Source organism: Melanaphis sacchari, unplaced genomic scaffold, assembly GCF_002803265.2.
Source record: "Melanaphis sacchari strain LSU unplaced genomic scaffold, SCAv2.0 Contig29_pilon_pilon, whole genome shotgun sequence".
In the NCBI taxonomy this organism is placed as follows: domain Eukaryota; kingdom Metazoa; phylum Arthropoda; class Insecta; order Hemiptera; family Aphididae; genus Melanaphis; species Melanaphis sacchari.
Genome location: NW_020271172.1, coordinates 961,222 through 978,522, shown reverse-complemented (window position 1 = coordinate 978,522; position 17,301 = coordinate 961,222). Strand labels below are relative to the sequence as shown.

The window sequence follows — 17,301 nt, the reverse complement described above, 5'->3', positions numbered from 1 at the left end:
TGCATAATGAGTAATGACTATAAACAGATAAGACAACGACGTCAATACTAAACATATAAACTGTGTTCATAGACAAAATCAAAGCGTTATTTAAACAAACGTGTTTTTTCCAATTAAATGTTGAAGTTTTGAAGAACAAAGTCATGTCCTAGGCAATACTTTGATATCAGTTATTTTATTGAACACCGCAAACGTGTGTATAACAATGTGATTAAAAAATATTGAACAGACAATATAATATAGTGTTTAGGTATTTTGTTAGTAAAACAATTTGCAATATGTAAATTTACTTATGAATTTATACTGTGTCGAAATTATTAATTTAACGAATACTAATGGGTACGTTATATGTTTAGTAACAATTAAATATTGTTATATATTATATTATGTATAGCCATGTAATTATAAAAATTGCTCTATGCGATATCGGATATATTATTAAATCATTATGTTCGTTTAAAAATTAAAATATCTATTATATAGTACTATATGTTACAGCGCCGCGAATATCACGAAATACCACTTAGTTACAAATCAACGTACCGTACAAATGCAGTATAATAATACACTATTATAATATTGTAATGCCATCTATGTAAATACTCTAAATTAATAACAGTGAATTAAAACATAGTCTTATTGATGCTATTGATATCACAATATTGTGCTGTCGTAACAATATTATTTTATGCTATGATTTACTTTTAATTTTTATGATTTCAATAATGTCTTAAAATGCCTCATATAGGTAGATAAGTTAGTACTAGGTAGGTATACCGATGTACTACTATATATTTTATTATTCATTATAGACAGAATAGGTGGAAATGGACTATAAAAAAAAATTCGGCACTCAAATTTGTTTCGTCTTGGATATAGTTATTAATTTTTATGGTATAAATATATTATAAATGAATGTATAGGTACTTATGTTTTAAAATTGTATAGAGAAAGTCGCTGTTCAATAAAAGATTACTAAACAAAACAACTAATACATTGCACTATTTGCACTTGATAAAAGTAAAATATAATATTAAATTAAAAAAAAAAAATGTGCATAGTTATCTTTTATTCTTTTATCCAATTAATCATTTTTATTTTTAACTATGTCAATAATGTCTTTAACATCAATATTTATGAAATATAATTTCTTCTACGGTCATAATTAGGAATGTCTTTAATAAATATTTGTAGAATAGGCTGTTGACTGAAAAATTCTCAATATCAAACCGGCATAGTTTGACACTACAGGTAGTAACTATATATCAGGGGTGGCCAACATGACTATGTACGCGAGCCACATGTATTAATAAAATTATATCAAGAGCCAAATTATCTAATCTGTACTTTTATACCACAAAAGTAATAAAGATAGCAAACAGCCGATAAACATATCAAATTACGAAATATGAAATTATATCGTTTTTAATATAGTCTGTAGTCTGTGTTAAATAGTCCTATTGTAAACACCTCAATTTATTTTGTAAAATATTTGTAATATTTAATAATTATATTTGTAATATTTTACCGATACTTATTGCGAAAGTTAGTTACGATGTCAATTTCTAATAAAGCGGTTAAACGTAAATATGAAGAAGAAAAACGGGAATTTAAATTAGAATGGGAAGAAATATACTTTTTTATACAGAAAAACGATAAACCATTTTGTCTCATATGTCAAGTTACATTATCACAGTTTAAGGTTAGTAATTTAAAACGGCATTACGAAACCAATCACAGCACATTTAGTCGAGAATTTCCTATTGGTTCTGATTCGAGGAAAAATAAGCTATGTTCGATGAAATTAAAATTTGCTAAACAAACTAATGTTATGACAATGTTTACGAACGAGGCAGACGACTGTGTAGAAGCAAGTTTTGTAATTGCCTTTAATATTGCTCAAGCAAAACGTCCGTATACGGACGGCGAGTATATAAAAAAAAATATTTTAGATGTAATTTCTGTTTTAAATCCTGAAAATCAAAAACTTTTAAAAATGGTTGAAAATGTACCAGTATCACGACATACAATAGAAAGGCGTATTTCAACAATTAGCTTTGATATTTTCACCAATTTAAAAAACAACATTGCTAATTGTTTATCTCTTAGTCTAGCTTTAGATGAATCTACCGATATCCAAGATAAACCTCAGTTAGCCATATTTGTTCGTTATGTTACGAGTGATGTAGATGTGAAAGAAGAGTTGTTAGATCTAATTTCATTGAAGGAAACTACTCGGGGTATTGACATTAAGATTGCTCTCGATGAAACTCTACAAAAAGCTGAAATTCCACTAAACAAAATTATAAGCATTTCAACTGATGGAGCTCCTAGTATGGTGGGTTGTAAAAATGGATTAATAGGACTTTTAAAAAATGATACTAATTTCCCAGATTTTATACCTATTCATTGTATTCTACATAGAGAACACCTAACTGCTAAATATTTTAAATATGATCATGTGATGGATGTTGTTTTAAAAATTGTAAATTACATACGTTCAAGTGCAAAAACACATCGGCAGTTTAAAAACTTCCTAGAAGACATAGAAGATGATATTCCTAATGATGTCCCATGGTATTGTCTAGTTAGATGGTTGTCGGTCAATAACATTTTAACTAAATTTTTTCAATTAATAGAACCAATCAAAGTATTTTTAATAGAAAAAAATAAAAGTTTTCCTCAACTTTCAAATTCAAATTGGTTAAGAGATTTGGCATTTTTCACCGACATCATGCAACATTTATCAACATTAAATGTATCTCTTCAAGGTCAAAATAAATTAGTTAATGACCTAGCGCAAAAAGTATTTAGTTTTCAAAATAAACTAAAACTTTTCATACGAGATTTACAATCAAACAATTTTACTCACTTTTCATGTTTAGAAAAAATAGAAGCGTGCCTGATAGAATCAGAAATAAAAATTAATTGTGACGACTATGTACTTAAACTTGAATTTCTATTTACCGACTTCGAAGAACGATTTCGAGACCTAAAGGCATTAAAACCCTCATTCGGATTTTTAGAAAATCCATTTTTAGTTAATGTCATTGAAAAGGGATGTCCATTATCACATCCTATCATCACAAATAAAGCGGATCTCGAAATAGAACTCTTGGAGTTATTAGAAGATGAAGGTCTTAAGCAGTTTATAAGCAATTGTCCCTCTATATTGGAATTTTGGAAGCATATTTCTATATTAAAATACCCAAATATTAAAAACTGTGCGGTAAAATTGATATCAATTTTTGGAACGACGTATTCATGTGAATCACTTTATTCAACAATGAAAATAATTAAGTCAAAATATCGTTCAAATTTGACTGATGATCATCTTACAGAATTACTAAGAACTGCTCTTACATCAATTCAACCAGATCTTAAGAAGCTTACTAAAAAAGTAGACACGAAAAAAATACCACGCAAACAAAATTAGCTTAATGTTTAATTTTTTAATTTATTATTCATATTAATTAATTTTTTTTTTGTTTGATTTAATCTATATTCTATGTTCTAAGCCTTAAATAAATACAATAAAAACATTTTTTTATAAATGTATACAAAAAAAATTAAAATATTTTGGTTTTTGTAAATAAGACCGCGAGCCGCATACGACTGTGACGAGAGCCGCATGCGGCTCGCGAGCCGTGATTTGGCCACCCCTGCTATATATAGTACCTAGTATATAATTTATTTATTTATTGTAGTATACAATCTTACGTGTGTGCCAGTGGCTTAATATTATACTTCTATTACATACAAATATTGTGGAGAGTATAAAATAAAAATATTAATGATATTTAAATTACAAATATTAATGATAATAGTATTATATGAATTAGGCACTAAAAAAAAAAATCCTGTTCATATTGAATAAAACTATTTAATTGTGTTAGTTTGATAATTAATACTAATTGTATTGTTGCTATTTAGTTAACAATAGATATTTGTCAAAAGAACTTATAGGTATATAACCTATAGGTACTTAAAAGTTATTATAATAGTTCAAATTTATGATTATATTAATCAGACAAACTGTTAAATTGATAAAAATCTTGTTCAAATTAATCTAATAAGATACTATTGTTGATATGTATCATAAATTCATAAAACACTCATAATTTCACGCCATAGTTGTGTACAGTATTTATTTTAGATATGACAAACAGACTATAAATCGTGTACATGAAATAATATTGTATAATAATTGCAGGCAGGTCGGTCTTACATTTTTCGCCGTCCTATAGACAATTTTAATTTACACTGCCTTATTAAAAAGTTGATTTTTTGGAGAGGAAGGGTTTATATAAATAATATACACATTCGTTTCTATCCCACCGCATTAAATTTAACGTTATTGCCGTTCTATTTGCGTATAGGTGCAACACTACGATTACGGTACGTCCGCGCAGTAAACAAAATATTATTATAATAAGTACTATTAGACATTTTTGTATTTGTTGAACGATGAACACACATTTCTGTATATACTAGATAATATAATAATTAAATCGATTTGGTTCATTGAAATTTGCCGCCCTAGACGGCTCCCTATATTTTCCTACTGCATTGGGCCAACACTAATTGTCGGTCAACCCTATACTTCGTAGTGGCACCATTTGAGTTTTTTATTCGTAATGCCAAAATGTAAATAATAATTGTTTTTATCATTGGACTACTTCTTTACCATACAGTTAATATTATAAGAACCTATAAAAAAAAAAAACATGTGTATTTAATTCAGTGTCGCGTGAATGGAGTTGAAGAGTACCTATATATTATATTATTTAGAATTAAAACTATTAATATTTTTTAACTTTTAACTTTGGAATTTTGTATGGATATAAAAATATATATTAAATACACAATTAAAACCTTCATGTATATATAATTAACCTTTAACAGCACGCTACAAATTAAAAAGGTCAACATATGAAAACGGCTATCTTTAGACCAAACGAAATTAATATAATATTATTAAATGTACCTATATATATACATCTCATACTCAAGCTTTTTGAAGATCGTATTTTCAGTGCAGACCATCGAGTATTTGTAAACGATATTATAATATTATAATGTAAACAGTTAACATAATATTATATATACTGATTAATCATATTAAATTGAAAAAAATAAAAATAAAATAAAACTATAGGTATATCTGGAAGATTGGAAATCATGTGATTTTTTTTTTTTGTCGTGAACATTAAACATTATTTACATAATATTATCATCGACGCGTTTGTAAATTATACAGCAAGCCAATAAAACACGGGAAAAATAGAGTTGTCAATAGACAGGTACCTATTGGAAGTATTACACTATAATTGTGTACCTACTCAATAAAATAATAATTAATGCGAACGCATGTGACACTGCGAAAAATCATCGACTTCACAGGCGACATCTCAATATTATATAATATTTACGTATATACATATTAAACATGAACTATGATATGATTTTTTCGGTATACCTATTACGTCTGTATGATTATATATAATACATAATACGCGGTGGATAATATAGCGTATTTTTTTTTCATTCGACAATCTTTCAATGTGTATATTTTATGCATATTACATATTTCATATACAATATACATATAGTCAGTGCCGGATTTGATCACTATGCCGTTGTAAATATACTATACAAAATGACCGCCTTTATCATGTATATACATTAATTTTATATTATTATAAAGTTTATAATATAATATAGAAAAAAAAATACTTATAGGTATTTTTTTATTAAATAATATTTTAAATTTTAAATTATTAACTTTTACAGAACAGTATAATAATGATGATAAATATTATAATATTATATTTTAACTATTTAATTTATATTAATACAAAAAAGTATAAATAAAAAATAAAAATATATATATAATTGATTTTCTGCGTGACTTTTGACTAGCAAAATCATTTACAATATCTTCAAAATCTATGTTGTGTACCTACTACTAGTTCTGATTTAATTACTAATAAAACTTAATGAATTTGATCGTCGATTTTTTCGATAGATCAAAAGCGCAAAATAATTTTGAAAATTCAACGATAATACGAGTAATAAAACCTTTAACCTGTATGATATTTAATTTACCGTTCAACGTTTTATGCTATTTGCTAGATGTTATTGCAGACAATGGGCTGCGGATAGACATATATATTTTATTATTATTTTCCTTATTAACTTTTGTGCATTAAATGTACATTTTTTATTTAAACATTTTTTTAAGAATTATAATAATGAGAAGTATAAATAAAAATCACCAACAGAATTTAGTTTGGGAATAAAGAAAATTGTAAATACCTATTCAATATTTGCCGCTGTAAACACGTGCTTACAGTGTTTACTGAGAAATACGGCACTGCATAGGTACATAGTTCGTATAATACTCGCGTGTCTGCACATGCCTGTAATGTTTGGACAAAATATATATTTTGTACTATAAAATAATATTATTTTATTATATAAACACAATATTATACTATAATAGTATGAGATCGTGATGAACTTATATCATGTGATTTCGGGCCATATTTCAGGTGCGCACATGGGTATAACATATAATCCTATTATATATAATATAATATAAGTACAGAGAATTCGTGTGAATGTAACCTACAATCACGCGTCGAGATGGGATACGTTTGCCGTGTTTCGAAGCATATAATATATATATATATATATCATTAATATATTCATATTTCATTAAAATATTATGTTCTCGATTACATCGTATTGTCGTGTATATTAAATGCATACGGCCGACGTTTGTCGTCCGGTCGTCGCATTCCCGCCATCCGACGCCGCCGCTGCCACCGCTGCCGCCGCCGTGCAGGTGTGTTAACGCGAGTGTTTGACCGTGTGCGCATGCCCGGATTCGTTCTCGGTGCCGGCTGATGGGTGGTTAGATGGGCTGGCATATCGATGGGCGAGCGGGAAAGTTGAAGAGAAGTTCGTCCAATAGAATATTGCGGTTCGCCCGGTGGGTCCGGTAGGCGCGCTTTTTAATGGGCCTTGGACGCGCAACCGGTGGTGGAAACCACTTCCACACCGTCGCGCCGCCGCCGCCGCCGCCGCCGACGTGACTTATAAAAGCGCACGCAGCCGGGCCGAACACCATTATCGCGTCATCAGTCGTCCGACTTATTCTCCAGTTATACTCTGTCACTCTGTCACTCTGTCCCTCTGTCCCTCTGTCCCTCTGTCCCTCTGTCCGCTCAGTGATTAACTTACATTTTTGTTTTTCTCTTTGTGACTCGCACTCTTTTCACTCGTACGCGCCGCGCGCTCGCTGAGAGTATTTTAATTTTTGTTCGACTTTTTCTCATTACCGACAATGGTTCAAATTAATTCATTTTTCCGTCAAACCCACAACACGATGGCGACCATGGCGAGTTTGTTCATGCTGCTTACTGTCACGTTCTCCTGCATACAGGCGGCCACTCACGATCCACCCGAGGTGTTACCACAATTCCCACAAGCAAGACCAGCAACACATCTCCCGGATTTACAAGGTAATAGCAATTATAATTTACCGATATGAAATATTATTTTTTTTCGTTTGTCGTTAAGACTTATTGCTTCATTCTACTATTCTGCCAATGTTATTATTGTTATATTATTTTTAAACATTATAATTTATTAATTTACTTTTTATTGTCTTTATAATTTTACAATTGCGATTTTTATATTTTTATATTACTGCACGAGTGTTTCATAATACTTACCTAAAATTTCACAATTTTACTCTACAAATAATAAATAATGATAACAATGGTATAAATTAGTAATATAATGATGTGTTATGCAGAGAATATTAGCTATATAGACTTGGTGATATTTAATTTTAAGCTTATATATATTATTTTATGTATATTATAATGTGTATAATTTATACATTTGAAAAATATTGTTATCATCTGTGTCGGTACTTTGAATTAATTAAAATAATAAAAAAAACCTTAAAAAAATAATAATTACCAAATTGTCATTAAACATGAAAGTGCAAATATTTATTTATTTTTTATTAACACTTAAGCACGCGTATGTATATACTCATCGTTTTTCAAAAAAATTTATTTCACCCTATCTCACTCAAAATTCTGACCTAGTCTAACATAATATATATTATGTTCGTATATGTATAGTTATATATACATAAAAACATAGATATAAGTTTATAACACTAGTTGTTGCACGTGGTTCAGTCTCAATTTCTTAATAATCATAGCGCGTAATATTATCGTTCACTTAATAAGGTTTTTTTTATTATTATAAATTAATTTTTCTTATTAATATCTCGTATTATATTTGCTTACGCTACAACTGCGTAATTTGGTCACTTCGTACAAAACTTAAAACATGTAAATAACTAGAAAAAATCTTCAAAAAATATTATAGATTATACATCAAATTAAGACATAATAGTACCTACGTTTCTTGGAAAAAATGTCTAAACAAAAAATTTAAAACATAATAATAGGTTTAAGGTATTAAATTCATCGTAAATGACGTGCAAATACGGCATGTAAAGGTATATATCTCACGTAATGACGCCTATTCATTGCCGTTGTATATACGTGTGTTGTTGTTGTGTATGTATAGGTAATGTAGATATTATATCGATCACAGTTATGTTTTTATTACATAACCGTGTTTGAAACCTCGAAAAAACATTTTACAGCTATAATTGATTTTTATATTTATTTAGTATTATAAGCATAATAATATGGTATAATCATTATACCATTTACTTTAGCGTTATACTCATTACTGAGCAACATACATATGTATCACATATAATTTTATATGATATATTTATAGTTATTTATAGGTATATACGTGTACCTATATATTCCTCCGCAATTACTTTTATTAATATTTACAGTTTACATCTACTTGCGGTATTAAATGATTTTAATTTTTAATGCATGTATTGTCGTTTTATCGATGTGTAAGACGTTTGTACGCGTGATCTATTAATAACATCACGTACCTATAGGCATATTCTTTAGCTTACTGTATAAAAACTTAATATACCTATATATAATCACGCCACGACTATAATTAAACGTGTTTTATTCTATATTTGCACATATTTTTCCTCCAAGAATTAAAAGAAATAAAAGTTATTCGATTTAATTTATCGTTTTTTTAATCATATTATATCAAAAAAGGAAATTAATTTAATATTTTATATCGTACTTCCTAAATCATTAAGAGAATATACAAAAATATTGATACGATTCGATGGTTTTATTCAGTTTATAATGTTTATATAATAATATACATATCGTAAAATTATTAAATACAATTAAATATAATAATAATAGTTATGTTCTCATGTATAATTGCAAAAAAACATGCTTTAAGCGATTATTTAAATTAATACAATTTACATAATGTATTTTTTTTACTTTTGTTCAGTATTTTCCATACGGTTTTTCTTTTGTTGATGCTGTTCCTTTTTTAATAATTTAAATCAAAAAAATTGTCGGCTATTAGTATTTTATAAAATTATATATTATTTATGTATAATGATTTTCTTATCATTTTGTTAAATTTCTATTTTGTAAATACCACATTCAAAAAACAAACAACTAATTGACATTGATCGTTCCCATATTTATGTAATAAAAAAAAAAAGTAAAATAATGATTTCAAATTTGCACGGAAATAGATTAGGCCTTTTGTTTTTTTAGAGGAAAAATATATCACGTCTAGAATATAATACAAAGCATTTTATCAATTTTACCTTTTGCAAATCAAATGGATATTTTTTAATTTTATTAAAATCATTTCCATTTGAATACGCATAAATCAAAAATAAACGATTTGTGACTTAATGCAAATTATCTTAACGAGCGAGCGTCCTTATAACTCACACTGCAATATTTATTCTAAATATATGTTTGCGTACGGCATTTGATGACATAATATTATTATACATATACATTTAGTCAATGCAATAATGTTGATGACAAGAAAAAAAGGAGGTAAGTTTTTTATTGTACATTTCTTAATTGTATTTTTATAAGAAACACAGCAGTAGAATATCGATAAGTCAGTATAGGTACCTTATAGCACTTAATAATAATTGCAGCAGATACCTACCTAAAACCTACAATTTACAAATATCGCACAATAATTATGATGACAATATTATAAAAACTTACGTATTAAGGAATGTTAATGCATTTAAAATCGACTCGTGAGTATTGATTCGTACGTGTTATTATCATTTATTTACATGTTAATAATCTTTTTAGCTGTGAGTTATCGAAATTCTACTGTCTACCAATGAATTATCATAAATTACCTACTATATAATATACTACTTACAATAATAGTATTACATAAATATAATATTATATGTCCCGTAACAAAATATACACCCGCAAGCAGTGTACGCCCGTCATGCCAATAACCGTTCGCCATAATGTAACAATATATATATATATATATATATGTATATGTGTGTGTGTGTGTATACATCTACCTGACCTACCTATAGCCTTAACACGACATCCGCGCGACAATAATTAATAATATATAATTTTACATTCGACACTTCATACGTTGCCCGTTTAATAACGCATAAAAAACTGCGATTCCTGAACTACAACTATAATTATTAATGTTAATAATATTTGCTATAGACACTGTCGTAATGTGATATGATATTAAACATCATCGATAATAACCATCGGTAGTCGCGGTATATGAAACATTAGCGTTGTAATATAGGCGTAGATACTAGATAAACGTAAACCATCATGCACGACCGGCGTTTATCGACGTAGACAATTTATTATAATATTGCGTTTACGAAGATTAATAATATTATAACCGTAATAAATATAATAATAACTACCTATCGTGTGCCGTTTAAACGCGCGCGTTTAACATACCTATTATTTTCAATAACCCGTGAAACAGTTATTTGAACGCGCGTGTATTAATTTTTTTCGCGTTCATTATCATTACGTCGATTACTTATTCTCGCAAAGAATACCACAGTACATTTTTTACTCTGGTGGGATCCTTGTCCGCTCTGTCACAACATTGTGTAAATTCGTGTTCTCACTCCTCATAATATATACATATGTGTGTGTTTCGGACGAACTGGTCTAAAACAATACGTTTGATCTATACCGTTTGTATATAGGTACCTACAGCGTATTATTATATTCGTACGAGAACGTACGAGTGGCGCCCGCAAAAAATATGATAACGTATTATGTTAACTATTTTTATTACTATTTTTTCGTATATATTGACGACGCATGCACCATATCGTAGTAATACCATCATTGTTATTTGTTGCTCACGATATTATTATTATTGTTGTGTGCTACGGCGGCGGTGGTGCGGTTACGTCTACGCGTGCGTGAGAGGGGTTCATTGAGGAGAAAGACGAAGGCGCGTTTTTTAACGTCGGAGAACGCTGGTGTGCTTGCTTGCGGTGTCTGGCGTGGTGTTTGGTATGCGACGCGGCGGCAACCGTCAAGGTCGTGATGAGAGAGAATCGTTCTCTTTTTCCATGTTTATATCATATACTTTATTATTATTATACATGTGCGTGTGTGTATTCGTGAGCTCGTTTGTATTGATAAATGTGTGTGTGTGTGTATTCGTGAGCTCGTTTGTATTGATGAATGTGTATGTGTGTGAGTGTGTGTGTGTACAGTCATTAATGAACCGACCACCCGTGACACCCCCTCTTTCGCGCGCATACCTCCTCTTCCTCAATGAATTTTTTTACAACCGTCGCCAATGCCATGTGCACACGATAAAAACAAAAACAAACACAAACGTCCGCTAACCCAGTCTCTGTCGATCTCGTTTCGTATCCGTAAACATTTTGATGAACACGATCGTACAAATGTTTTCTTCTATACGTTTTACCGTACACGTTTAACGCGTTTTATGATTAATTATTGACGTATTTTCACCGTAGACACCTACTCTGACTTAGACGTCGTCGCGGCGGCGGCGCGTTTCCGCGTGAGTGTATGTTCTACAGGTGGTGGTACAGCAGAGAACTTCCTTATAACTCCCGCCCCGTTTGACGACAGTCGTTCTCTCTCTCATTCTTTCGCGCCCAATTTTTTAAAACCATCCGACAGTAGGTAATAAACTATTATAACAATTATTATTGTTATCCAGCTACGCCGGACGACGAGTCTCGACGGAGGGCGGTGTTTTTTTTTCTACGTTTCTCACTATCTCGTACACACTCCGATTCTCTCGTCTCGGGTGACTGCCACTGCGGCGGGCGAACGATTCCAACGAACGCCGTGCGCTCACCGTACATTATGTTATTATCATACACATAACAATAATAATTACACACATATACAGGTAAACACGTACGCGCATGCTTTTGTGTGTGTGTGTGTGTGTGTGTATGTGTACAAATAATGTACATTCTCATCGTTTGCTCGTGTTGTTCGTCTGCAGTGTGTATATTATTCCTGTGCGTGATGGTATTTAGAAAAATTTAATAAAAAAAAATAAAATCTCTCCCTTGGTCGTACACTCGTATACGTATATACATACTATTATAACACTGCAGTAGTATAGTAATAATTGTCGTGTAACACGATCAAAGGGGTGGACGGGTTGGAGGCAACGGCGTTAAGGTCCACCGGCGGTATTTCCGCCGTTTCCGGTACATATTATTTTCCATACAACAATAATGATATGATGGTGTACTCTGCTGTACGTGTATGTCGTAATAATGTGTATGTATAGGTGCACTATTGTAAATTAGGTATATTAACTGTAGCTTTTTTGTTATTACCTACTACAATTTTTGACTGTTATAAGTTTATAACTTATAACTAATATGCATGTATATTTATATTTTAATTAGGTATACTAATGAATTTGATTTTTAAACTTTAATTTCCCATTTTTCGATATTTTAATGATTTCTATCAATTGCCTATAATTTTTTCACACATTTCATGAATTTATGTTTCATTTTTGTGTTTTGCTATATATACACATTGTACTTAATAAAATAAAATATCTTTAATTTAAAATATTTTACACTCGATAGACTTTCATATTTTTTTATAATTATCTAATTCTTTACCATACATTTAGAGGTATAGTGCAATTTTTTCTTATTTTTAAAGATTTAAATGCATTTTTTTTCAATTTATAGTGCTTTAGGATTTTAACACATTAATTCATTGCCTTTCATTGTCTATACCTACCAAATAACTACCTTCCTATCTAAACAACTTATAGGTACTGACCAATTGCGACTATCACCAAAGCCTGACAACAATCAATGGATTTTATTTCCAGCTCGTATTTTTTTTTTTTTTTTATATAATACAAAATTAATTTATAATATATATTTTTTTAAATAACCCACAGCTAATAAATTTAATTTCGTTAAACCAAACATTTTATGCGACTTTTCCTTGATCGAAATCTAATAATAATTATATTATTTTGAGATCGTTTAACTTATAAAAACATAAAACAACGTGGCTATCTATACAATAATAATTATTCTATGCAATAATGATCAAATTAATAATATGTTTTACCATTGACACCTGTGATAGGTAAACTCGAAATTGATTTCCGATTATTTATTTCAAAGAATGCAACGAATCATTATTTTGAATAAATATTCATTGTATTATTTTATTAATTTGTTTATCTATACATCTATTTAATATTATAAAGGCCAATCGTTCTCAGTTCATTTAGATAGTGACCTGCGTATTTATAGTCCCACAAGGTTCTTCAGGCCCAAGTTATGTTTAGATACACGATTTTACGTTTGTAAAAATGTCATTTCCAAGTCCTTTTTCCGGCCGACAGTGACTAGCAAACAAAATACGTATAGAGGTATAACTCGACGTTAATACGTTATGACAATATTCGTAGCGTGGTAAATACGCATATCACACACGGACGCACACCCACCCACTCACACACAGCCGCAGAGGTAGCTGACCTAGACCCTTCGCGTCGTTGACGGTTTCGGTTTCCGTAATAATATAATATGCGTTTTGCATACGGAATATGCGGATATAATATATTTTACTATTTTCGTACATCAATATCTATATGACATTTACAATTCGTCTATATGATTTACAAAGTGTGTGTATTCGCGAATAAAAAACAAAGCGTCACCGCCGACGCCGGAAACACGGTTCCGGTTTGGTCGCGTTGCCCAGTGTTATCGCGGATTAATATCGCCCGTGTACATAATGTAATTAACGCCGCCGTCGAGTCCGTCCCGTAGCCATCCGAATTCTCGAGCGCATGCGTGCACCTAAACGCGTATGTGTATTACGTACCATAGCTATATTATGTTATTATAATATTATATTATAATACTATTATTGCATTATTGTAAATATCACTGTGACAAGCGAAAACAAAACTTTTATGAAGTTAAATATTGCTTTTATTACTATTCGTTTTAACTATTCACCGCTGTTGTATTATATTATATGTCAATGTGTCATACGTTCGCTCTTCGCCGTTATATAATAATATGTCGGTTGATACCTCTCGTGGTAGAAGCCTAAATTAATCTTGAAACACCTACACCTGCTTATCAAATTTTTCTTGTCGTTTTTAAACATTTTATTTAAAACAGAAATAAAAAGATTGTATACGCGAAATAAATGTTAAAATTACAAAAAATTATTCTCATAAAAATACTCTCACAATAAATAATTGAATACTAACATCAGTAACATCAGTAATATCCTATTCGATATCGGTTCCACTACGTAGAGTGAGTGTCGCGTGGCGATGTGCAGTCGTGCAGAAGAACCGATTTCCGTCTAGCTGCGACGTGTTTCCTCACCGAACAAAGAGTAGTTCACTGTGTGTGTGTGTGTGTGTGAACTGCATGCCATAAACTATTGCATATAGCCTATGTAGGTGTATAATTGATATTATAAGTGTTTATAAGATCACATTATACAATACTTATACTTTTGTAATTAATTTGTGTGTACCATGTCCGAAAAAACTCAGGCTTATCTCCACGGAATTCGGGAAGCTATATTATAGACGAATATTTTAATGAACAAATCCACCTGCATGTATAAACCTAACTGAAACATTATTTCTGTGATTGAAACTGATAATAATTGTCATTATGGCTTGGTAGTCGTAGGAGTCGCTTATTTTTCTATATACTCTAAATTTATAGGAGACCAAGTTAAAAATCCAAATTATACGACGGTAGGTTTAAGTTTAAAATTCAAAACGCATATTTTGTCAACTTTGGGAAAAAGTACATAATTCACTGATTTTTATACGCTTATTAAACATATTTAATATTTTATCATAATTGATTTTTTTCTCTTTTTCTATGTATTTTAAATAATATTAAATATAAAACTCAATAATTATTTACGTAGTTATTTATTATTATCGTAGCAGTCGAATATTTATTTTACAATAATATGGTGTAATGTACATTTTAATCTACACCGAATTAATACCTATGTCGAAATATTATCTTATTGTCGTTAAGTTGTCGACTATTTACTCATGGTAAATATATTTGTCGTTTATTAGTTTATAAATTTGTTGCATACACAATTGATATTTTTTTTGGAATTTTGAATTTTGAATAATTTGTTAGTATGTTTTATATTTTTTTCATTAATGTTTAACAATTACTGTTCGTGTATTTTGCTAGTTTTTAAACCCCAATAATTGCATGTCTTGTTTATTAAACGACGTTTCGAGTCTAATACGGTCGATCAAGGTAATGATGTCATTTGGTCTAACTATTATGTGTTATTTTTAATATAAAGTTAGTCCAATGACACCATTAACTTGATCAATTTATTAGAACTTTGAATTACCACAAATTGACTTTTGGGCAGTAATGCAGTCTTGTATAATTTTTTGTTGTTTCCTGATACACTACCAATGTACACTTTATATGTGCTTATTATGTACTTTTACGTTTGAATGAGCAGATTATATGCGTCTACCGATCGTGTTTTTAATGAATATTAATTTTTCATTGAAACTAATGTTTCATAATATTATTTAAACGAATTCGAAAATAGTTATGCATATTTAAAAATTTTAAATTTATGAATAATTTTTTTATATGATATCTATCTTGATAACATTTTAATGTTCAGTAAAAAAGTTTAAAAGCTCAATACAAAGTTAAGTTTATCGTATATTTTACGTATAGAAATTTTAAAAATTTAAATTTAAAATTTCCTTATATGTATTTCATGTTTCGGTCTTGAAAAAGTTGATTATATTTTTGAAAAATTACGATTTCGGTTATTTTGTTGTAATTTTTAAAGCATATTATTCGCAAGTCGTTGACACTTCGTTGCCGTTACGTATATATTTACACTACCCGTTGAAATTTTCAAAATATTTTGATCCAAATTTTAGTCATTTATTCAACGTACCTATTCACATTGTACACGTCGTTATTGAGTATAAGAATGAATGAAAAAATAAATAAATACATATAGCAGCTATATAGTAAATAATTACATACCCGATGTTTGGTTCTATGATAGCACATAAATGTTTAACAAGCAAATATCCTAACAAATAGGCGAGTATAGGCTGTCTGACTTTTGAATTCAAATTGCACACGTTTTTGCGTTTACCTTGTACTCTTCTGTGAAGGCGATCTAGACTCAGAACCTTTAAAACGTAAACGTGTTAAGCAGATCGAGCTTATGTCTTTTTCGCGCCATACAATTGTGTTAAAATCTATATACCTATAGTCGTAATAATTATAATCATTCGTATTAAGGCGATATATATATGTATACGACATCATTGCGAGCGGTTAATGTCTTTGGCGGTCGAAGTCTTTGTGTGGTTTTACTCTCCTTTGCCCTCCCCCCTCCCCTCACCAGAGCTTTGCAGCCGTTGATCTATAGCAATAGTGTTCAATTTTAGACGACATATCATCCAGACTTCAGAGACTTAACAGCAAGCCGACCACTCGGTTGCTTGGTAATGTGACGTTCTGGGCGGAAGAACAGCCACTGGTAAGCAGTCGGACAGGTCACTCACGCGCGCCTCCCGGCGTGGGCGCCGCCAGAGTAGCGGCGCCCCAAGAGCGGAAACGTCCGCGCGCGAATCCATTCGTCCAATTCATTTACGTCGTATTTTTGCTTTTTATCGTCGACCGTCGTCAGCTGTTGTGATGATGTTGATCGTACAAATGTATCGTTTGTATTATTTACGTTGAAAGTATTACTATATATATATATGGTTATTTTAGTTATTATAATTATT

The 17,301-nt window shown here is 30.2% G+C and overlaps 2 protein-coding genes across 5 annotated transcripts in view; both read left to right on the top strand.

Annotated features, from left to right (window-relative positions):
* Nucleotides 1-1,555: 1,555 nt before the first annotated feature.
* On the top strand, nt 1,556-3,462 carry LOC112595744 (general transcription factor II-I repeat domain-containing protein 2B-like). Its single transcript, XM_025341043.1, has 3 exons — nt 1,556-1,914; nt 2,110-2,598; nt 2,710-3,462. Exons 1-3 carry the CDS (start codon nt 1,556-1,558, stop codon nt 3,434-3,436), a joined length of 1,575 nt encoding a protein of 524 aa, XP_025196828.1. The 3' UTR covers nt 3,437-3,462.
* Nucleotides 3,463-7,156: 3,694 nt separating this feature from the next.
* Nucleotides 7,157-17,301, top strand: part of LOC112595758 — a 28,818-nt gene continuing 18,673 nt past the window's right edge. For all 4 annotated transcript variants that reach the window (XM_025341065.1, XM_025341066.1, XM_025341064.1 and 1 more), the window contains exon 1: nt 7,157-7,529. In XM_025341065.1, the coding sequence (XP_025196850.1) occupies nt 7,352-7,529 (178 nt within the window). In that variant the 5' untranslated portion in view covers nt 7,157-7,351. The remainder of the gene's footprint in view (nt 7,530-17,301) is intronic.

Bases quoted from the DNA above. Each gene is read 5' to 3' on its own strand.
- LOC112595744 (XM_025341043.1), top strand. From the start codon at position 1,556: ATGTCAATTTCTAATAAAGCGGTTAAACGTAAATATGAAGAAGAAAAA. The intron at 1,915-2,109 runs GTATACGGACGG...TTTATCTCTTAG, and splicing joins ATTGCTCAAGCAAAACGTCC to TCTAGCTTTAGATGAATCTA. The intron at 2,599-2,709 runs GTCGGTCAATAA...AAATTGGTTAAG, and splicing joins TATTGTCTAGTTAGATGGTT to AGATTTGGCATTTTTCACCG.